At 39.7% G+C, this 24275-nt stretch overlaps 1 protein-coding gene across 1 annotated transcript; it reads left to right on the top strand.

Moving 5' to 3' along the window:
• Window positions 1–1065: 1065 nt before the first annotated feature.
• RHAG (Rh associated glycoprotein) lies at window positions 1066–24074 on the top strand. Its single transcript, XM_014782867.2, has 10 exons — window positions 1066–1222; window positions 12902–13085; window positions 13683–13833; window positions 15447–15594; window positions 15868–16034; window positions 17515–17652; window positions 18499–18620; window positions 22626–22699; window positions 22916–22989; window positions 23963–24074. The coding sequence occupies exons 1-10, from the start codon at window positions 1066–1068 to the stop codon at window positions 24014–24016; spliced, it is 1269 nt and encodes a 422-aa protein (XP_014638353.2). The 3' UTR covers window positions 24017–24074.
• Window positions 24075–24275: the final 201 nt, after the last annotated feature.

Raw genomic sequence — 24275 nt, 5'->3', positions numbered from 1 at the left:
CCAACTACCCTGTAGCTTTATCCCCAGCTACCCCCTCCTTCCCTCCTTCCCACACCTCTCCTATATTCCAGCTTCACTCAACTAATTGCTTTTCCTCAAATATGCCATGTTCTTCCAAGCCTTATGCTAGTCCGTCTGTTTTACTGCTAAAGCCTACTTATTTATTTGTTTATTTATTTATTTATTTATTTTTTTGTGAGGAAGATCAGCCCTGAGCTAACATCCGTGCTAATCCTCCTCTTTTTGCTGAGGAAGACCGGCTCTGAGCTAACATCTATTGCCAATCCTCCTCCTTTTTTTTTTTCCCCCAAAGCCCCAGTAGATAGCTGTGTGTCATAGTTGCACATCCTTCTAGTTGCTGTATGTGGGACGCGGCCTCAGCATGGCCAGAGAAGCGGTGCGTCGGTGCACACCTGGGATCTGAACCCGGACCGCCAGTAGCGGAGTGCGCACACTCAACCGCTAAGCCACGGGGCCGGCCCCCTGTTTATTTTTTAATGCCCTCATCAATATCATTTCATATGCTAGTGTTCTTAGCCCAAGACAAAATAAATTGCGGCCTTATGTTCCCTAATACTTTTATAACCTCTATTATACTATTTATCTGCTTTTAAACAATCATTTGCCTATATTTCTGTCTTCTCAACTAGATTCTTAACTTCCTCAAGGAGGTTAATTGACACATTCTATATTTTGCTTAATTTTGTGTCTCCTATAGAGCCTAGCTCAGAGCCTGTCATACAGTAAGCACTCAAGAAGTGTCTGCTCCATTAAATTGAATAAGATTCTAGACAACATTGTGTAATAGATCATTTTCATCACCTGGCTTCTTCTAACCTACATTGTATGCTCTTCAAACCAGCATTTAGAACAGTTTGATTATAGAGCATAATTCTCCCCAATGGGCAGGGTGTTTTCACCAGTCTTGCCCGTTTTTTTTCCTGCAATGTCATTGGCGTACCTTAAACATGCAGCCTAATTCCACACACAGAGCAGTCCCTCTGTTCTTATCAACCTCTCGCAGCCTGCAAAGCCCTCAGTGTGCCCCCGTCCTTTGCTGCAAACATGAGGTTCAAATTCCCGTTGGTGGCCATTGGCCTGGAAGTTGTCATGATTGTTTTATTTGCATTATATGTTCAGTATGAAACGGATCCGAATATTTCCCAGCAGCCCAACAGTACCGACGCAACAGACAAGGACAGATTCCTTGAGCTATATCCTCGTGAGTAAGCGATCTACTTCTTTTGATATATTTTTGGGGTCTCAGAATATGAACTCACTTCAGGTTCTCAGAATGTAGTCTTTAAATACTGTAACCACTCGAGCTGCACATTGGAGCTCCTAAAATTATGGGATAGTTGAGTGCTAAGGGTATTATAAGTTTACGCTGCGGCATCTGGTCTGTGGCATCCAGTCTCTGTAGTTAATGTGTCTGGATAGAATCCGTGTCTATTAAAATATCAGAACAAAAGCCAAAAATTAAAATAATTGATCGATTTTTTGTGCTGCCTACATGCTGCTAAATGACCTTATTTTTCCCTTGAATTGACCACTAGTTCTGCAAGGTATAAAAATACCGCTCCCACCAAAAACAAAAGAGTCAAAGGTAACTTTGGAGGAGAGAGAGTAGAAACAAATGGAATATTGAGAAGGGAGGCTGGATTTCCTGTGGGGGCCCTAAGGCATCAAAGGGGGTAACAAGGATGATATAAGAAATAGATGGGTGTACTCAGGGTTTTATAGCATTCTGAAAGCAAGGTGGTTTGTTTCTCTGAGACAAGAAGAAAAGTCTGAGCACCTAACATATTTTAAAAGCAGAATCCTTCCCTGGGGATGGTGACTGAAGGAAAGAAGGGATTTAGTTTCAAGTTTGTAAAGGCAGGCTGTGAAACAGTTAATATAACAATAATAACTACCATTTCCTGATTGCCTATAATGAGCCAGGTGTGTTCATTACCTCATTAACCAGGGAGGGAGGTGGCAATATATCCCTATTATATAGATTGTTTTTTTAACGAGGCACAAACGGTTTTATTAATTTATTAAATGCTTATTTTATTAAATTAATTTATTAAATATTAAACATATTTTGTTTATTAATTTATTAAATATTAAATTATTTTATTATATATTGAATTTTTATTAATTTATTAAATTATTTTAAATAGCACTGTTTATTATAGTTCTATAGCATATGTCTAAGCTTGTTAAAAACAATATGACATTTGTTCTCTTATTCCTACATTTTTTGAGGGAGTGTTTTCATGTAGAAATTATGACCTGGCACTGCTAAGTGACTCAGCCAAAATGCACGATTGCAAGTTAAGGGCAGAGTTAGGACCATAAGTCAGAGACTCAGACAACAGGTCTAGCTCTCTTACACAGCATAGACGTCCGAGAGGGTTCTTGAATCAATAATTTTATCATTTGCGAGTTGGAGAACACCAAAACAGAACAGAATTCTGTTCAATTCTGTGTGCTTTTGTACATTTCATTTATTCCTCCAATAAATATTTTTACTAAGTACCAAGCATGTGCTAAAGTAAACTTATCCAAAGATAAGACAATCTCTTTATTCTAAGACTCCACTGTTTGGTACACACATAAACAAAGAGCCGGAATACAGTTTAAGAAACAAAATGCGGGGCTGACCTGGTGGCGCAAGCGGTTAAGTGCGTGCGTGTGCTACGCGGCAGCAGCCCGGGGTTCGCCAGTTCGGACCCCAGGCGTGGGTCGAGACACGGCTTGTCAAGCCATACTGTGGCGGCGTCCCATAAGAAGTAGAGGAAGATGGGCATCGATGTTAGCCTAGGGCCAGTCTTCCTCAGCAAAAAAGAGAAGGATTGGCAGATGTTAGCTCAGGGCCGATCTTCCTCACAAAAAAATAAAATAAAATAAAATAAACAAAATGCCAAAAATGTAACCTAAGATTCCCCTTATTCAAAGAAAGCTGTTTTAAGAGCTTCATAATTTGCATAGTTCTAGCTGAATTCTCTAAGTTCCAGTGTCAAAACTCCTAGGTGAAACTTCGATTCAGAATTTGAGAGTAAAATCAAGTTGGAGAGAAGAGTTGCTAAACATGGTGGTTGTTTTCAATTGCCTAGTGATCACCTGACCCGGATACTCTGTGTGCCAGGAACATGGAAATTCATTCATTTTATGATCCATTAAGAAAACATTTATTAAGCTCCCATTCTTGTCAAGCAATCTTCAAAGCCTAGGCTCTAGGCTGTGAATAAAACAAAACAGACAAAACAGGCAAGGTCCACGTCCTATGAAGTTTATATTCCAGTGGCGAAAGACAGACAAGCAAAAATAGACACACACACACACACACACACACACACACACATTTAGATGCCAATAAAATGCCACAACAATAAACAAAGCAATATTATGGAAATAGATGCATCTGGACAAGGGGGGATATCCTATCAGCCTTTCTCAACCAGGGTTATAGGAGAGAACAAAGTCCTAATAGCCCAAGGCATCCATTGCATACAACTAATTAACTTCTCTCCTTTGCATCAATAATAGTACCAATCCTGTATCATCTTTGAAATAATCAGAAAATAGTCATTTCTTTGTTCTGTGACTTAAATGAGAAATCTGATTGAGAAAGGCAGTTAATGTAGAGTCCGGATAGTTCTTTCAGATATGAAGTGACATTAAATAGAACTAAAAGAAGCAAGAGAGTAAATCATATGGATACTGGGACAAGAACATTTTCTGTGGAAGAAACAGCAAGTGCAAAGGCCCTGAGGTATTTAACATATGGAGTGAGCAAGCAGGGAGAAGAGGTGTTGGAGGTGTGAGAGCCTGGGTGCTGCAGAGCCTTCTAGATCATTGTAAGCCTGTTTTTATTGTAAGCTAGGAAGTCACTGGAGGACTTTGAGGAGGAATATGATGTGACATGTTTTTAAGACATTCTTCTCGCTGTTAAGTAGAGAATAGTTTGTAGGGGCCAAGGGAATAAATAGGAAGACATATTACAAGGACAACTCAGTAATCTAGCAGAGATACGATACTAGGCTGGATCAAGGGAGTAGTGGAGCAAGTACTGAGAAATGGTCAAATTCTAGCTATAATTTAAAAGTATAGCTAACAGCGTTTTCTGATATATCGGCTGTAGCAGACATGAAAAAAAGAGAGGAATAAAAAATGATATTGAGGCCAGAATACCTTTTCACTCTTTTAAGGAAACATCAAATCATAGTAGCCCATAATAGTGATGATTATCAATCAATGTACATTGTAGACAAAACTAACAAAAGTTTCCTACTTGCAAACAATCAACACACACACACACACACACACACACACACACACCACAACCTCTTCCCCACCTACAAGGGCCGTGAGGCCAGGACACGGGCAGGGGAAGGGAGGGAGAATTCAAGCCATAGAGGCCCCTGGGGAGCCAGAAGAAGGGCATTAAACAGAACACAAAGTGAAATTTTACATGGAAGGCAGACTTCACTCATTCAAAATGCTGTCTGTCACCCAGTCTATACACAATTAAAAGTTTTCTCTTCTGTAAGGTGGCTCTCAAGACCTAAAATTCTGGCTGATACTTATCTTCCAGTTCAGCTATATTATCTCTGGTTAAAATATTCTGTAGAGTAACCCTAGAAACTGGGCATGATCGTGGTCACACACATATATGTTTTCCTACATTTCAAACAATCAATTTACACAAAACTCATGTAACAGTATGAGTCATTAGAGAGAAGACTATCAAATATTCACTTCTTAAGAAGCAACGTTCAAGTCAAGTCAACAAATGTACGGGGGTGCCTGCCTAGTGCCACGCGCCGCCAAGAGCATGGATTCAAGCTCAGAGAAGGCTCGGTTCCTGCCTAAGAAGCCCACGGTGCCTGACAGCAGTTCTCAATGGCAGTGTGGAGAAAGTTATGCGTTTTTCACAAATAAGTAAAGTAGGATATTAATTTATACTTTAAGTAAATCCAATCAGATATAAGTTTATTCATCCCTCTCTCTCGCTTGCCTACTACTATGCTTTTTTTTTTTCCTGACTCTTGTGCATTTGCTTTTATTGGGGTATAGGGGATGGATCGGGTTGTTGCTCTTTTGAACAGTAGAGAAAGGAATGATGTTACACAGCCCTGGGATTTGCACCCATCCCAGGGCACAACCACGGAAGTGTGTGGCACACCTGAATATCATGTTTCATGTCATGAATGACCCCAGAGATACTCATTTGAGAAACTAGCTATACTCTATGGTTGTTAAATTCCATGGAACCTAACAAAATGTTGGCCACTCTGTTGAGGCAAATAATTTGTCAGAGAATGAAGCTTGGCGGTGACTGTCAGCTAATCCTTGCTAACATGGAGAGAGACTAGTGAACAGTAGAGTTTAAGGAGAAGAACCTTTGAGGACTGTTAACATTTTATTAGAGATTCTACAAACACAAAGTCTTTAACATCTATGGGACATTAAAACCACATTAACGATCTTTTTGTACTCTGCTACATTAAAATCCGTTAGTCTATCTTGTATTTTGAGTGGAGCTTTTCCCTGTGAGTGATCTTGTTATATTGTACACTGATCATTCGAAAAGTACTGATTCACAGTCATGCAGATATTCCAAACGTTGACATATTTCATAATATCAAAAAAGGATACATTCTCACCAGAAAACCCTTGAGAAACATCAGGAAGCTGATAAGCTCGTAGTGGCAGACACAAACTTTCCGAAATTCTAATCTTTTTAAAACTCAAAATGTATTACTAGCAACAAATACTGTCAGTTCTTTTAACTGAAATGACAGCCTCACTCATTTTTCAGACAATGACAGCCTCACTCATTTTTCAGACAATACCTGTCTGAAAAACCAGAGTTTATGTCTATCTTTTTTCAAATAAAAATGGAGTTCCATGGAAAAAGTTGCTCATTCAGTTCACAACTCAAACAATAACAAAAGTGCTTTTTTCCTGGGATGATCATCCTGTTTCAGCAGTGTTTTATATGTAATTGCATTTCAGCACAATAATTTCATACAGAAAATGAAAAAGATATGTATGAGAGGGTCTAGTTAAAATTAATAATTTTTACTGCTTCATCAAGGAATTCTTACGTGAAATTGCTTTTGTTCCTGCAAGTGTGTGGTCGTGAAGAATTCCATGACTGCGAGTATAGTTTGGTGCCCCTGCTTACATTCATGTTCAAGTGCCAGTAGTTTTACATGCTGTTGTTTCTCATTATCTGTGGAAATATCAACACAGCAAAAAAGGCAAATAACATCTTAGAATAATCATGAAAATCGTTTTAACCTCTCAGACTCCCTGAGAGTGTCTCCAAGAGCCCCATATGTCTGCAGATCAACTTTGGGAACCACTGAAGACATAGATAAACTGGCGAAGGGTATACACAGCACTAGAAATTAATTTATGAATTGCAATACCAGCAACGGATTAAATACAATGACTTTTTTAAAATCTACATTTAAGAATTTGCTCTATATTTACTCAGATATCATCCAGTTCACATATTACTGAAAGATTCAGCAAATCCAGATCTGTGTTACAGGCCAAGGGTAACTAATCTGTGCAGTGGAAATGATTCCTAGGAAATGGCTTGCTGCTATTCTAAGTGTTACCTGGAAGTGTTACGATGCCTGAATAAACATCCTGTCTGTGGTTTATGACCTAACAATATGGTATCAGCCTCCAATAGAACCCTGTGTGTGGCCTTTGAATTCAATAGTTTTGTCTACTTAAAAGGACTGGAAGCAATGGGCACAAACGGAACCCGAATCTTGGTTTCTAAATACCATTCCCCACCCAGGGGTTCATTGGAGAAATGCCTGGTTCCAGGTCAGGGCAAAGCAAGCACAGGGTAAGCCAAGTGCGCAAAGACTGATGGGGCGATATGCCAAAGAACACAGGTTCCTGCTTGAAGGACACCAACTAGCCAAATTGGGGATAAATGGAACATTAAAAATAATAATGATGGGACTAGCCCGGTGGTGCAAGCGGTTGAGTGCGCGCGCTCCACTGCGGCTGCCCCGGGTTCGCTGGTTCGGAGCATACCCATGCACCGCTTGGCAGGCCATGCTGTGGAGGCATCCCATACAAAGTGAAGGAAATGGGCACGGATGTTAGCCCAGGGCCGGTCTTCCTTAGCAAAAAAAGAGGAGGATTGGCAGACGTTAGCACAGGGCTGATCTTCCTCCCCCCTCAAAAAAAATAATGATGATGATGATATGATGGTAATAGATTATAACATATTGAAATAAACAAAAAAAGGATTCAATGAGCCCATAGAAATATTCTCTAAAGGGGAGTGAGGGGAGAAGGAGGAAGCTATTCTTTACACAAAAATGTCAACTAATGAATATAAAAGGAATAATAGATATTGAAAATTATAATTTTGAAATTAAAAATGTAATAATTCCAGCAAGGTTCAGTGAATGCTAAAACCATTTGGTGAAAAGTTATTGGAGAACACATGGTCTGAAAGAATCGCCCCAGAGATTACTTGTTATTTACACAGCAAAAGGTGCATTTATAATGGAGAGATCCGGCAGAACACTCTTAACCCAGCGATCAACTTATCCTCACCAGTAATAGGACAAACAAGTTATGCGCCACCTGGTGTGATGCAATGGGAAATACACAACACCACTGTATAACATTGTTGCCAAAAAAAGTTAGTCTGATTCTAATTATGGTGAAACAATCAAATAAATCCGAATTGTAAAACATTCTACATAAAATACAAAACAACACCGCCAACAAAAAGCATGTGGAGAACTGCTCTAAATTAAAGAAGTTTAAAGACACATGGCAAGCAAAGAAAATGTATGAAACATGAATGGCTAATGGGTCAAAAAATCCTATAAAAGGACAATTTGGGGACAGTTGGAGAAATTTGAATTTAGATTCTGTACTAGATAATGTTATTGTAACAATATTGTATTTTCGAATGTGATAATGATATTGTGGTTATTTAGGAGAATGTCCTTTTGCTTAGGAGACTCACGCTAAAGTGTTTTGGGACAAAAGCGTCATCTTTCAAACAGTTTAGAAGAATATATACAATATATCTGGAGAGAGAGCAAGCGCAAATATGGAAAATATTAACAACTGATAAATCTAGGTGACTAGTACATATATGTTCATTGTACTATTTTTTCTAAGTATTTGAAATATGTGAAATTAAAATATTTGGGAGGTGGAGGAGGAAAGATACCACCCTAACGACACCTTTCTCTCAGAAAAGATGAGTTCAGAATACAATCCCAATTGTTCAAAAGACTGGAACTCACTAAGAGCAAAAAGCTATATGCATGGCAAACACCTTGCCCGCCCTCAACCAATTAAAAAAACAACAACAACAATAAGAAAGCCAACCGATCTCCAATTGGAGAGTGAGCTGAGCAATTTTTACCACTTGATCCAGAAAAACAATTTTTCTGAATAAGGGCCGTATAGCCCCAATTAGATGAATACTCAGTGGCCCCTCACCAGTGATCCATTTATTCGTGCAAAACTGAGACATTTCCTGAAAAGGTGACAGACTCTGCTAGGGTCTCTCAGGGACAAGCCACCTCATGATTCCTACCTGCACACTTGCATTCTCTTTCTCCTCAGAGTGTCTTACTGGAAGTGCTCGCTCAGTAGTCTGTTTGAACAAATGGTAAGTGAGCACACAGAGTAACAAAATAAACACACAAACATATGAAATAAAATAAGAGAGGGACACGCACAATGCTCCAGCTGTGTCCAGGAACATTGTGTAGAGGATCTGCTTCTTGAAGAGGGTCTAGAAGGTTGCCAGGTGAGGAAGTGCTGGGGGTGGGAAAGAGGATGTTGTAGGCAGCAGGCATATCTAGAAAATAGAGGAAAAGGAGGGTTCTGTTTCATTTCGTTTGTTTGGTGGTGGTGGAGGGTGAGCTGGAATAATCAGCTGCATTTTAACCATGTTAACTTGCAAGATATCCTACTGCAAGATAAACACAGAAGTAAAATAGAACGAAAGTACCAGACATTGCCAAATTGACTCTGGAGGCTAAAATCGCCCCCTATTGAGATTACCTGATTGAGACGAGTCTTGGGAGTTCTTAAAACCTGTTGGAAGACTTCACGAAAGTCCAAACTATTAAAGAAATCCTTTTTTCCTCTACAAAGAGGATACTTTAATTCGTTAATGGCAGAGTCTTGCACCATAAAACTAAACTCATGACCCTCTCCCTAGTCCCCATCCACAAATTCTGAGGGCAGGAGGAAAGGTAATACACGATCTTAGTTGTTTCTAAACCTTTTATCCATAGCGTTGATACAGAATCATCCATCAACAACTCTCACAACTTTGCTCTTTAGCCACTTAATAGATGAGGTGCTTTCGCCCCCTTGTGGCAAAAAGCAGTAACAAGAATTAGATCAGAGGAGAAAAAATCGTTTAAGCGTGCAGTTCATACAAGAAATTCCTCCCTCCATATAAAATGTCTGGCTTTCCATCAAAGGGGGATGGGGACAGAATCTGAAGAATTGTTCCTCCCAGTGTGAGACATTACAAAATTAGATAAAACAATTTTTTAAATTAGTTGGTTACTGCATGCTTTAAAATCAGTCGATTACAGAAGGAACAGAAGTACTCTAAGAAAAAAGAGAAGAATGTTTAGGAAAATAACTTGGTGTAATAATAAAACAGAACAGTGAAGTCAGTAAAACCGGGTCCTTATTTTTATTTTAAAAAGCTTTGTGTCTGTAAACATACTGTACAGCTAAAAGAGACTTTGGACTTAATTTAATCCAAATTTCCCTTCAAGGAGGAAAAAACTGAGTCCCAGGAAGGTTTAGTAAAACCATAGCCAGTTAGTAAGTCATGCATATTCTCTAAGTTCCACTCCAACTTAGTCTATGATCTAAATTAAATGTTTACGTATCACAATTAAATGGTGGCAAAACAATTTGTAAAGATGAATATATATGGTCACCTATATTTCAAAAATCAAACAGGTTGATGTTAGTTGACACTTGCCCATGGGCAGGTCAGATAAAATCCCAATCCTGAAGTTCCCTGGGTAGATATGAGCTGAGGGCGAATGTCCAGAACACTGGTGTAAGAGATTATTGCCAATCTGCATTACTTCGCTAGAAAAAAGACTGTGAAACATTCCCCTCCCTAAGACTTCTCTCAAAGCTGCTGACAAGGGACAATTTTCAAAGATCTATTGTTTCCTTTCTCACTCTCTTCATACTGCCTCTCTGCCTCTCCCAGGAGGCGGCCCCAACGAACAATAAAATGGCCCAAAGGCTCATTGCATGGGTAGGGTCGAAAGAGTGAATGACACCAGTGTGTGCCTGAATCACGAAAAGTTTGATCCGGTTTTCTCATGTTCTTTATTCTTGCATTTGCTGCACTCACGCAAAAGTCAGACTGGCTTCTAGACCACCAAAGGACCCTAGTGACTCAATCTATGACGCCAGCCTTTTCTGTCTGTTCTGTTATTTGTCATAGAGTAATACTTAAGGATAAATCCCCATGCCCACAAGGGTCCTTTCTCAAAGTTGCATACCTTTGGAAAGCCAGCATCTTCATCCACCTCTGGATATAATCAGTGCCACAGATTAGTTTATCAGATTTAATTTGCAAAGCTTGAAATAAACGTGGTATGCAAGTTGTGTCAGGGGAGAGTCAGGAAAGTTCTGCAGAGGATGGTGAAGCCCATAGGGAAGGTTGGAGTCCCTGGGAAACAGACTCTAAGACAGACATTAGTCTGAAAGAAGTCTATTAGGGAGTGCCTTAATGATCAACACCTGTGGGAGAAGGGTTTGGGCAGAGAGAGAGGGGCTCAGCTGACCCCACAGGAAGCTCTGAAGTTGGAATTATCAAGCTTCAGGTGGTCCTTTCCTGAGGCGAGGGGAGGCACACGTCAATCAGTCATTGGGTGCAGGCTCCTTAGGGAAGGTCTGTGACCTTGACAATACAAGAGTATTTCCCAGAGAGAACTGAGAGTTTAGGGCTTCCATCTGGCAGCTCTCCCTACAGCAGGGGGAAATGGCAGGAAAAAGTCCTTCAGTTCTGAAGGGAGGATGTGGGCAGTGCATCACAGCATCCACTACAGCAGACAGAGCTGAGTGGGGTACCACAGTCTCCACCCTCAAATACACTGCCTCCTGAGCCCTATGGTAGGACAGAGATGGAGAGAGCCGGGGAGTAGTAGCATGTCTCTGAGTGCCTGGGAGGCCAAAACTCTACGTGGTTATCCTTACACCCCGACAGAGCTCAATGAATGGAGGAATCGGTGGGGTCAGTCCTGAATTCAAACGCTGACTCCACCCTTTGGACACGTGAATTGGACCCTAAAGTCAGTTCCCTCTGACACATATTTTATAGGCTGTCCTCTCTCATGCCTATTTCCACTTAAACTTCTGGCCACAATGATTAATATTAATTAAACATTTAAATGTTTTCCTTTTTTTACTGAGATATAACTGACATGATTTGATATAGATATATATTGCAAAATGACTACCACAATGAGTTTAGTTAACATCCATCACTACACATGGTTCTAAAAATTTTTTTTCTTGTGGTAAGAACTTTTAAGATCTACTCTCTTAGCAACTTTCAAATATACAATACAATATTGTTAACTAGAGTCACCATGTTGTACATGACATCTCTATGATGTATTTATTTTATAACTGGAAGTTTGTACTTTTTGTAAACGTTTATTTTTTTCTCTCTGGCTTTGTATTTTTTCCCAATTTGATCTCGGTTTGCTTTCTGTATCCATTAGATTGAACTGTAAGAAACTGTCAATAGTCAAACCATTTTCATCGGCAATTTCGGTGCAAAAACGTCAATTTCATATGATTCAACCAAATATGTGTCTCACCAACTAAGCTGTAAGCTTCTTGAGGGAAGAGCCTGTGTTTTTGCTATCTCACATTTGATCAGATGTCTTATTTATATAGTGCTTTACTGCATGATCCCTCCCATACAGACTTTCCCACTCAGAATAACTGTGAAATAGGAAGTTTGCAATATTGCAGCTGAGAAGATTGAAGCTCACAGAGAATAAGAGACTTGCCCAAGGTCACACAATCAAGTGAAGAATTGGGGAACCTGAGCTACATCTCCAGACACCACTTTAAGTATTTGTTCCACAAGAGGGTACAGCCTTCCTTACATTGGCTTGGTGCTTCATGGTTTAGAAAGTGCTAACAAAGACCTTATCCCATTTGACTCAAATCATGATCTGGAAAGATTTCCATGGCCAGTACTATCACACACATTTGATGAATGGAGACTGTAGCTCATTCATGTAATTTCCTCTTTTCCTATATGCAGGTTTTTATGCCAAATTCTGGGGAGCAAAGGGTGAATATGTCCTAATCCCTTCAATCAAGAAATTCACAGTCTAGTGCAGGAGACAGACACCTCATTGACTAATTCACTATTACAGTGTGATGCATGCTAAATAAATGCTAATGCAATGTGACAAAGGCTAAAGCTGAGGTATATGCAGGATGCTGTGTGAAAGACAAGAGGAAATAATCATCTTCCCTGGGAGTATTGGGAAAGTCTGCAAGAGGGGGTGGTGCTTGCACTGTGCTTTGCGAAGGCTTCCTCAGGCAGAAAGTAATGGAAAATTCTTCAAGGAGAGGATGAAAGGCACACTGGTATGATAGTGCCCAGTGTTCCAAGACAAGGCTCAAATACTGACTGACTTGTCCAAGGTGTCATGGCAGGTAAGTAGCCAAGCTGGCACTGGAACCCAGACTTTGGCTGCCAAGTTAGTGCTCTCCCTTCACAGTGTTTTATGCAAAGGGCGTAGCATTAAATAAATGGGATATACTGTGATGTAACGCTTTCTTAGGACCCCTCTAATGCAGATTTTTTTTTCCCTCTGCTCTTTCCCAGTATTCCAAGATGTGCATGTTATGGTATTTGTTGGGTTTGGCTTCCTCATGACCTTCCTGAAGAAATACGGCTTCAGCAGCGTGGGCTTCAACCTACTAATTGCTGCTCTGGGCCTCCAATGGGGCCTTATTGTACAGGGGCTCCTGCACAGCCATGGACAGAAATTCCACATTGGAATCAAAAAGTGAGCATCCCCTACTTTTCAACCATTGTGTTTCAGAGCAATTGTTTCCCTGCTTAGTCAGTCAAGCCCATAACTGGCTGGCAGATTATCTCCTGTAGGCAACAGAAGATGATTGGAATCCAAGGGTCCAAATCAATGCCTTGCTCTACTGAGCTGGATCCTACATTCTTGTCTATATCCTCTCTGGTTTGACTTCAAGGGTACAAGAAATCCTCTTGCATAAAATTATTATTCCTTCCATCTCAGCTCCAGGGAGCAAAAAATCTTCCATTAGTTACTTTTTTAAGATAGTTTTTGAAATGTGAACACTGTAGAAAATAATTCATTTATCAGATCAACAAAAATAAAGTAAAACCCTAACTGAGATAAAGAATAGGTAGGTTAAAATGTTAGAACAACTCAAATGTGTATGATGAATGGAAGAAAGGAGGGTAAAGATGTGGGAGGGGACAAAAGCAGGCCTGGAGAAGCGATGATGCAGACTGGCAGGGGAGGGGCCTTGCGCTCTGGATAAGGTGACGCTCTAGTTTGCTACAACTCACAGTTTTATTTTGAGTGTGCAATATTCTTCAATATATTCTTTCTTCCTTCCCCCAGCATGATCAATGCAGACTTCAGTACAGTCACCGCTCTGATTTCTTTTGGAGCCGTCCTGGGAAAAACAAGTCCAGTCCAAATGCTGATCATGACAATTTTAGAAATCGCTGTCTTTGCTGCCAATGAATATCTGGTTGTTGAGATATTTAAGGTAAGGGTTAGAGGATTTATACTTACTGTGGTTTGGACATCATTCCTGGTCACAACACACAGTGGATGCCCACTATCTGCAGGGACAAACCTTGGTGGGAATGATACCAGAGCAAATGGTGATAAGAGCCAACATTTATTTGAGTGCCTATTGTAAACCAGGAGTTTTATACACATAGTCTCATTTCTTCGTCACAACAACACTGTAAGGTAGGTATTATGTCGTTACTCTTATACACAGTAAAACTAATGATCACAAAAGCTAATGACTTGCCTGAATCTGGATTCAAACCCAGACTTTTTTAACTCCACAACTCTTTTTATTTCATTATATTTCCTATCAATGATCAATCTCTATTTATATTTCAACTACTAGGTAAATAGCCCTTTCTAAGGCTTTTGTTAAAGCCTAGATCAAATTTCTTCTCCATGAAAATCTCATTGATTCTCCCAAGGATAATAAATCAAATATTTCTGGGCACTCTCCAGTATTTTGTTTATGCTTCTATTGAATATTTAATTCAAGAGCAAATATTTTTGACAACTTTCTAGGAGTCATGTGTTGGTGATTCAGTGACAAACAAAATAGTTAAGGTCTCTGTCTTTATAGAGTTTATAATCTAGGGGGGAGACAAACATGAAACAAACAATCATAAATTCACCCACCCATCCATAGGCACACACACACACACACAAATATTATTATAAATTGTGACACATGCTATGAAAAGTGAGTAGCAAGTTTATCAGAGTGTACCTGGAAGACCTAATTTAGACTGCAGAATCAGGGACGGCCTCTCTGAGGAAGTGACAGTTAAGCTGGACCTGAGAGGTACATAGGAGTTTATGAAGTGTGAAAATCTTAAATAAGTTAATAAACTTGTATCATTTTTCTACCTTAATAAGGACAGAGAAATGCCTTGAGTTTGGCACTCTGAACTTTCCCTCTAGAGGCAGGAAATGTAGAAAACTGGATCAAATCCATACAGTGTCCTAAAGACAGATCTAAAATATATTTCTTCAAATGAATCTTGGCCAGCAACTGGTTTTTCATGTCACCATACGGTAGAGTGAAAAACGATGGCAAAGACTCAGGCTCTTTGAAGCTTCAAATCTTTGAGTTGCAGTTAAATGAGCTTTAACTGCAATGTCAAGTAAATGCAAAAATCATCTTCATTTCATACCAAGTGCAATACATCATACTTCACTGAGAATCTCCTCAACCTGGAGAACTAGCCTAAAATGCATTGAGATCACACTAAGGACCTAACACTTTACAAACATGACTTCATCTAGGTCTCACCACAGTTATGCTAGCTGGGTAATATTTCCTCATTTTACAGAACCTGAGATTCAAAGAAGGATAGTAATTTGTCTAAAGTCACATCACAAGGAAGTACCTGACCTAAGATTGAAAGCCAGTTCTGTGTGGCTCCAAAGCCTGTATTTTTTCTATTTCACTATCCTGTTCTATCTCCCTTCCTCTGACACACTCTTTCTCTCTCTTGATTTATTTTTTTTATTGTTTAACCAATGAAGCAGGCCTTTCATTGACTTCTCTTCTGCAATGAGACTCAGTTTTACCTCTATTTACATGAATGTTTTGCCCTCCAGGCCTCTGATGTTGGAGCATCCATGACGATCCATGCCTTTGGGGCATATTTTGGTTTGACTGTAGCAGGCGTCCTATATCGATCAGGCCTGAAAAAGAAGCATGAGAATGAGGAGTCTGTGTACCACTCAGACTTGTTTGCAATGATTGGTGAGTAGGGATGAACTTGCCTGATTCTTATCTATCCGGTCAGGCACGTCAGGCACGAGGGAAGGTTAACTCCGAAATAGGTGTGAAAATGTTCAAGAAGGAATATCCTCTGAAGTCTACTTTTGTTTATATTGGCTCAGTGCTCTTCCTTACCCCTAACTCTTAGATAACTAAGCCTAAAAGTGGAGACTTCATCAGTGCCCAAGGCAAACTGCCTCCCCCGGACTGTCTTCCATATTCAAAACCGATATCCTTTTTTGTGGTTTCCTGCAGGGTCTCTTTTCCTATGGATGTTTTGGCCCAGCTTTAATTCGGCCATCGCGGAAGCTGGAAACAGACAGTACCTGGCCATCGTAAACACATACTTGTCTCTCACTGCCTGTGTGCTCACAACCTACGCACTATCCAGCCTCACTGAACAGGAAGGCAAGCTTAATATGGTAAGCGCCACAGGAATTGCCATGGAAGTTTCACTAAGCGACCGACACTGATGGTTGTTTAGATGAGTAGGTCGTTTCCACATCACTGCTGAGCTGCCAAAACAAAGCACACCACTGCAGACCTTGGAGAATATTTTGAAAATATCATTAATTTATTCATTCACCAAATGTGTACTCTGGCAAATTAAAATTGTTCTCGAGGAATTTACAGTCTGGTAGGGCATATAGTCATGCAAAAATCAAAGATTTGATGCATATTTCTTTAATAATAGAGCTAACTGTCCCCAAGTACTTAGAAACTCTTCCTTAGACACAGGACCTGTCAAGAGCAGAAAAAGAGAGGATGGTGCAGGCTGATTCTATTTTCCTAAATGCAAATATTCCTTTCAAAGGAATAACAGCTAAATGCAAGGTGCGATTCCCAACAGGATTCTGGAAAAGAAAAAGACATGAATGGGAATACTGGTGAAATTCAAATAAGGTCTTTAATAGTATTACATCAATGCTAATTTCCTAGTTCTATGATTCTGTAAGATGTTAACATTGGGGGAGACTGAGAGACGGATATATGGAAACTCTGCAGTATTTTTGCAACTTTTACATAAGTCTAAAACTATTTCAAAATAAAATGTTTTTAAAAATCTCCCCAAGTTAGTCTTTTGAGTTTCTTGCCCATGAGCTAGAGAGACGGCAGTGCAAGAATAATCCTCAGATTAGCCACTCTTCTTTTCTAACCTGAGGGAGGAAAAGGATATTGTAATTTTTTCAAGCATAGCTAAGGACATGTATTTCCATTCGCCACAAATTGTTTCATGAGAGAAAATTGAAAACAATGAAAACAAACAATCATACATGTATAGCTCAGTGGTTCTCTTTTAAAAGTCCTGATAACCTTTCCTCCTCAGGCTGAACAGCCAGAATATGATTTTTCTGAGGAATTCCAGTGAATGAAAATTGGTTACTCTTTCTGTCATCCTCAAATGTCCTCAGTAAAGTGACACTGTGAAAGCTGTTGTCTTTCATATGTAATGTGTACATTTCCATGTATCTTTGAATATTGGAATATCGTAGACTCTAGAAAGCATACAGCAGCCATAGGCCTCTTTTGGTTCATCATATTGGTTCACAAATGCATTCCAAAACTGTGTAAATAGGCAAAACAGTGCTAGAATAATTACTCTACACACTCCTACCCTTCCTCGATGCAAGGAATTGATTTCCTTGAATCTCTCCCCTCATTCGTTTCACTAACCTGGTCACTCATGCACTACCAAGGAACCCTGGCAAGAAAGAGAGCAAACGTCAACTGCTTGGAAGAAAGGCCTTCTATAGTTACAAAGAACTCTCTTTTTAAAAAAGAATCCATAGCCTTTTCAGCTGAAGAATGTGACATAGGGTCCATTGAGCCCAAGATTCCTTCAGTCCTTCTGAACTCTGCCTCATCCAGCTCACTTCAGTCATGTTTCTGTGCTTCACACAGGTTCACATTCAGAATGCAACCCTGGCTGGAGGTGTTGCTGTGGGCACTTGTGCGAACATGGAGATTCCACCATATGCTTCCATGATCATTGGGAGCATTGCAGGACTCGTCTCCATGTTTGGGTTCAAGATCTTGACTGTAAGTATGACAGATGCTCTGAGTCAAACTTTGAATCTGCACCATCATCTCCTCACATCCCACCAGCAGAGGAAAGCTATGAAAATTTCTTTCAAAGCACTTCTCCTTGTTTGGGGAGTCATTTGCCTTCCTGTCAGAAATACGACTCACGTTTCAGTGGTCCGGTAGTTTCTACCCTTTCTTGACTTCTTCTTTTTTTTTTTTTTTTTGGTGAGGAAGATCAGCCCTGAGCTAACATCCATGCCAATCCTTCTCTTTTTGCCGAGGAAGACTGGCCCTGAGCTAACATCCGTGCCCATCTTCCTCCACATTTTTATATGCGACGCTGCCACAGCATGGCCTGACAAGCGATGCGTCGGTGCACGCCCAGGATCCGAACCAGGGCCACCAGCAGCAGAGCGCACGCACTTAACCGCTACACCATGGGGCCGGCCCCTCTTTCTTGACTTCTTTTGTGTGGAATGAAAGAACCTGCTATTGGTTATTTATAACTTAGTGTGAATTGAGTGTTAAGTACTTGTGTTACTTTCCCTGGGGCAGTTCCATTCAAGTTTTTGTTGTTTGTTTTGTATAATTAAGGACTTTATGCCCTTTTAAGGGGATTTACAATATCATCAGTAGGTAAGAATGAGTAGGACTTGAAATCACTCACCTTCAAGTCCATCTACTAAAGACTGAAATGAGCAATTTTGCCACCAAATGCATTCAGATTTTTTGACGTAATTGGGTTTTAGATATGGATAGAAAACTGGGCTATAGATAAAATTTTTCCTGCATGGCCATTTGCTTCAGTTATAAAGCTCTGTATATCTAACAAAATAAACCTTTCTCTTTTTACAATTTTAGCCATTTTTTGCTACTAAACTGAGGATCCATGATACGTGTGGGGTCCAAAGCCTACATGGGTTACCTGGTGTGGTAGGAGGCATCGCCAGCATTGTGGTTGTTGACATGGAAGTATCTAACATGTGAGTGAAAGAATGGATTTTTCTTCCCTCTAAGGTCCAATGATGTTTTCTCTCACTCTCTGAGAAATCTAGTGATGAGAGAGCTTTTTCTTTAGCAATCCAGGCTGCAGTTCATAAGTATTGTCCTTATTGAAGCCAAAGAGACACAACTGAGAGTATTGGAAGATGTGTCTTAACTAATGTTATCAATGTTTTTTTTTTCCTTTAATTAACAGTGTTAAATTAAATTTCTCTACCATAGGCAACTGTCTTCTAGCAGATAGGGCAATTTGATAATCACAATCAGATTACAGAAGGTTTACTTACTCTTTTACTTGGTCCCACCAAAGTGGAGGAGGAGTCATATGTGATGAGCTGAACCGTCATTTCTCCACTCCACACAAAGAAGAGTGAGTTAGCCTAACGTGGAAAGCAGTTGGATTGGGGGAATCAGGAAGACTGGCATATGGCTCCAACTTCACTATTAACTAATTATGTAGCCTTTGACAAGTCACTCAACCTCTCTGGTTCTCATTTTCCTCTTCCATAAAATAAGAGAATTGTACTGTTTATTCTCTAAAATCCCTTCAAGCTCTAACAGACCTAGATTCTTCCCAAAGGGGCCATAAGCGTTTATTTAAATGGCCAGAGGAAGAACAGATACCAATTAAATCCAGGAGAATGAAAGTGATGTCATAAGCTATCAGTTGTTACTTTTAAGCAACAAAGATTGGAACACTTTGATATGAATGTCGTCTGTGCAAAACAGCTAGGAAGATCATAGAGTCCAGACCACTCAGAGAGTGAGTCAGGAGGAATCAAAACGCTCAATTTTTAAAGCTAATTGAAAGCAAGAAGAAAAGACGAATATGTGTTTGAAAATGTCTCAAAGTGACCACTGGCTAGAGTTGCAATGAAAAATCTTCTCCTCCATGGTAGCAGATTAAAAGTTAACCCTGTTGAGACCAGTAACGATATTTGAAAAACTTGCTTAATCATATTTTCCACTGAATAGAAAATGTGCTTCCTCCTTTATGTGTATAGTTGACCCATTTCTTCTGTATGTTTTCTTTTCTTACCCCTTTAGCAAATTTGAAGGACAATCCCAGATATATCCACATTTTCTTGTGGTTCTCTCTGGGACCTAATGTACTGTTGAGAGCAAACACTAACAAATTTTAATACAAATCAAGCATGATAACAGCATGAGTCAATGAGCTCAACTCCCAAGTGTTACAGTGTGTAAACCACTCTTAAGAGGTGCCTCATGATTAGGAATAGAGGAATTCTTGAGCATCATGCCTAACCCAGTTCCACAGATGCGATAAAACTAGTCTGTCTGGCTCTCGGAGACTGGATCTCACTGCGTGGCCAGTTTAGGGGTAGGTTCCACGGATTAGAGTCTAACCTTGGGTATGTAAGTTTAGCAACAACTTCTCCACTTACTCAGGGGGAGTTAGGGCAGAGGGTAAGCCTTGGAAGGCCCATTCTCGTGGGTAAAATTCACACATTTCACACATCAGATAAAATACCTTGTCTAAGAGCCAAGACTATTTACCTCTATGTGTCTATTCAGAATACTAAAATGCAAGTCAGGTTTCTTGGTAAGCATAGAACAAGGAGAAGTTAATATTCTTAAGGGACATTTTTGCAAACTATGGCAGCCTAACTCTAACAACACTGTTAATTTTGTTTAACCCAGTGTTTTCCAAGCCTTTTTTTTTTTTTTTTTGTGAGGAAGATCAGCCCTGAGCTAACATCCATGCTAATCCTCCTCTTTTTGCTGAGGAAGACCGGCTCTGAGCTAACATCTATTGCCAATCCTCCTCCTTTTTTTTCCCCAAAGCCCCAGTAGATAGTTGTATGTCATAGTTGCACATCCTTCTAGTTGCTGTATGTGGGACATGGCCTCAGCATGGCTGGAGAAGCAGTGCGTCGGTGCGCGCCCGGGATCCAAACCCCGGGCCGCCAGTAGCAGAGGGCGCGCACTTAACCACTAAACCACGGGGCCCGCCCTCCAAGCCTATTTTAAAATGGAAGACTTTTCATCAAAAATATGTTTTAATACCTTGCAAAAGATTTTGGCAAATTCTGATAAAATTAACAGTTATTAGTGCCGTCAAGTGGATTCTGACTCCTAGCGCCCCTGTGCACAGCAGAGCAGAACCCTGCCTCGTCTTTTGCACCATCCTCTTACCCTCAGGCGCTATATCAGACAATGCTCCGCTGCTATTCATAGGGTTTTCACTGCCAATTTTTTTAGAAGTGGGTGGCCAGGTCCTTTTGTCCTACTCTGTCTTAGTTTGGAAGCTCTGCCGAAACCTGTTCACCATGGGTTAGCCTGCTGGTGTTTGATCCTGGTGACATAGCTTTCAGCATCACAGCAACATGCAGCCACCACAGTATGACGACCTACAGACGAGTGGTGAGCTTCCGTGACCAGGAAACGAACCTGGACTACAATGGTGAGAGCGCTGGATCTTAACCACTAGGCCACCAGGGCTGGCTACAATTAACAGGCAGTTTACAAAAGAAGAAAATCAAATGAATAAGTATATATTAAATATTCAATCTCACTAGTAATCGAAGAAATCCACATTGAAACAACAAGTTATCAGGTTTTCAATTGTCAAATTGATAAAGAATAAATAATACTGAAGGGTGGCTAAAAGAGATAAATGGGGATATAAATTGTACAATTTCCTATTTGGAAAAACCTTTAAGAAGTATATAATTTATTAATTATATACTAATTATATACCTTTTACTGATAATCTCATTTCTAGATAGGTTTGATTTTAGGGAAATTATTGGAGAAGTTCATAAGCATGTTCATCAGAGGATGCATTCTCACAGCATTTTTAAAAATATGAAATATTGGAAGCAACCTAAATATCCAAACTATAGAACTATAATTACAGTACATTTGTACAGTGTAATACTCTGCAGCAATTAAAATTATGATCCAGATCTACATTTAATGACATAAAAGGACGCTTAAGATTTAATGGAAAATCAGTATTATGACATGATTGCATTTTTGCACAAATATATGTATATATTTTACATTTTTATACTGATAGGATTTGAGGGAAATTAAACTTTTTCCCTTTTTTTTCTTAATTAGCAGTTTCTAATATTTGTATAATGATGGCGTGTTATTTGTACAATTTTTTATATAGTAGAAAAAATGTAAACTCTTCAAATAAAGAGAAAAAAAATCTGAGTTTAGTGCATTCTTTCCCTTGCATGATGAGGAGGAAACACCAGCATACTCTTGTTTTCCAGTTATGCACTTGCTTTCCTGCAGTCGCTCATTCAGTCTTTCAATAACTATTTATTAATTGTCTGCTGAGTGAGGCACATTCCTAGTTCATTTGTCACTCATGTGACACCCTTATGCATTTCAATAGCTTTTTTATCACAATTTTCCATTCCCAAAATTATGAGGTAGTTTTTACTAATTTCATTTTAAGGTAAATACTTCTAAGATGACATAGAGATACACCTTAACATCTTCAATGAGTTGTCTCTACAATATAGGCTAAAATTAGCTTTTCTGACCTTATTGATTTTTCTGTTTTATCACAATTGTTTCTTTCGGGATGAAGTGAGGAGAGATGGCAGCTCATGTTTGTTTTGTGCATTACTCTATCCTCAGCACCTAGAAGAGACGCCGGGACGGAGATAAAGAGAACTCAAATATTTGTTGAACGAATCAGATCAGGGATCAGAACCTGGTACCACATTTTCAGAAAATACTAAACCCTTTCTAAGGAAGATCTTTTTATCATTCCTGAAGAAAAAGCTGGTTTTTGTTTAAGTGCTTATAAGGATTTTTAAGATTGCTCAAGACTTTCAAAGAAAATAAATATATGAAATAGAAAAAATGTAACAAATGTTTGTTTGCTGGTGTGTAATGCTGCATCTGGCCTGAAGATGGCAGGCATCCACACCCTCAGGAGATAAGATTCGTTTGCTCAGGTCCTGGAAAAACACCACCGTTCTTTTCTTTTGTCTTGCCAGATCTACCGTGCCAAGCCAGGCGTATGCACTAGGTTCTTCCATCGGAACAGCGGTTGTTGGAGGGCTGGTCACAGGTCAGCATAAAAGTAAACACTTCCCTGTACCTTATGCTCTCAGCATAATAGATGGTTAATAAACATACGGATTGGTAAATTTGGAAATGTTCTAAACTTCTGGCAGTAATCATGTAAGCTCAAGGGGATGATTTTATAATAGAATTTTAATTACTGTGCAAGTAGATTTTCCTCTTCAGCATCATAACATGACTTATTTTCTCCCTATCACTGCAGGTTTAATTCTAAGGCTTCCTATCTGGGGACAATCATCTGACAAGAAATGCTACGATGATTCTGTCTATTGGGAGGTACTGTACAGTGTTCTAAATAAGGATATAAACGATGACTCCACTAGTGAAAGTTCTGCTCATCCCAAGCCTACATGTCTGTGTGGCATCCTGTGTTGTGAAATTGGATGAACTCCTTATTTACAGAGAGAAATCGAGACTGTGTCCAGACAGATTAAATCAGAATTTATGGTATTTTCCAAAGCAGAAACTAGGGGAAGAAACGACAGAATTTAGTGGGCAAATGCCCTTTCATTTTTCTGAGAGCAATAAAAAAGCTACTCATGAAAATAATAGGAATCCTGAGCAATGGCGTGAGATTTCATACTAATAAAAAAGTAGGCAGGGGCCTACACCGTGGTGTGGCGGGTAAATGCCCACGCTCCGATTCGGCGGCCTGGGGTTCGCAGATTCAGATCTCAGTCATGCACTGATGCACCGCTTGTCAATCCATGCTGTGGCGGCGTCCCATATAAAGTAGATGGGCAAGGATGTTAGCCCAGAGCCAATCTTCCTCAGAAAAAAAGAGAAGGATGGGCATCGGATGTTAGCTCAGGGCTAATCTTTCTCACAAAAAAAAAAAAAAAATGTAGGCAAAAGTAAGTGGACCGTGGAAGGTTGAAGAATCTCAATGAATGCACAAGAGGTTCTAGAACAACAAAACATCAGCCTCTTTCTGTCCTCCAGTTTCTACTTCTTTGCTCCATTGACGTTCTCTCCCAAATTATTTCCTGCAAAACTGAAGAGTGATAGATGCTTGGGTGTTTTCAACGACATTTTCTGGGAGAACGGGTTTGGGAAAGAGAGAACGTAGTCAGGGTTGGTGGGATAAACGTTTTTGTTCTTTTATTTTTCCCCAACTCAAACAATTTTTATTCCCAGTTCTTCCTAAGCTTGGATAATAATTACAGAAAATACCTTTGTTTCAATTCTAACCTCTGAAAGGCCCAGGGAAAGAAACTATAAAAGTGCCCTAATCTTATTTTCTTTAAAGGTTCCAAAGTGGAGAGAACACGACGAACGCAAGCATCTGGAAATTGGAATCTAAGTACCATTCCTGTCCCTCAGCTTCCTTTCCCAATACCTAGAACCAAGTTTAAATGAACAAAAATGCAACATCCAAAGAGAGTATAGACCAGAATGGATAGATTCTGAGCCTCAAATATCCAGTGTAAGAATATTTTAATGTAATCTGGTGCTGTCTCTTGATCTTTATTGTTTGGTTGAAGGAATGTGACTCATATAACAGATGGTCAAATGGATTCTTTTCCGGACTCCCAGATTACTCTTGTCCTGGGTAGATACAG

Source organism: Ceratotherium simum, chromosome 13, assembly GCF_057802395.1.
Source record: "Ceratotherium simum simum isolate JZ-2026a chromosome 13, ASM5780239v1, whole genome shotgun sequence".
Lineage (NCBI taxonomy): Eukaryota > Metazoa > Chordata > Mammalia > Perissodactyla > Rhinocerotidae > Ceratotherium > Ceratotherium simum.
Note: the sequence above shows the minus strand (reverse complement) of the source record. Positions and strands in the feature narration are given on the sequence as shown.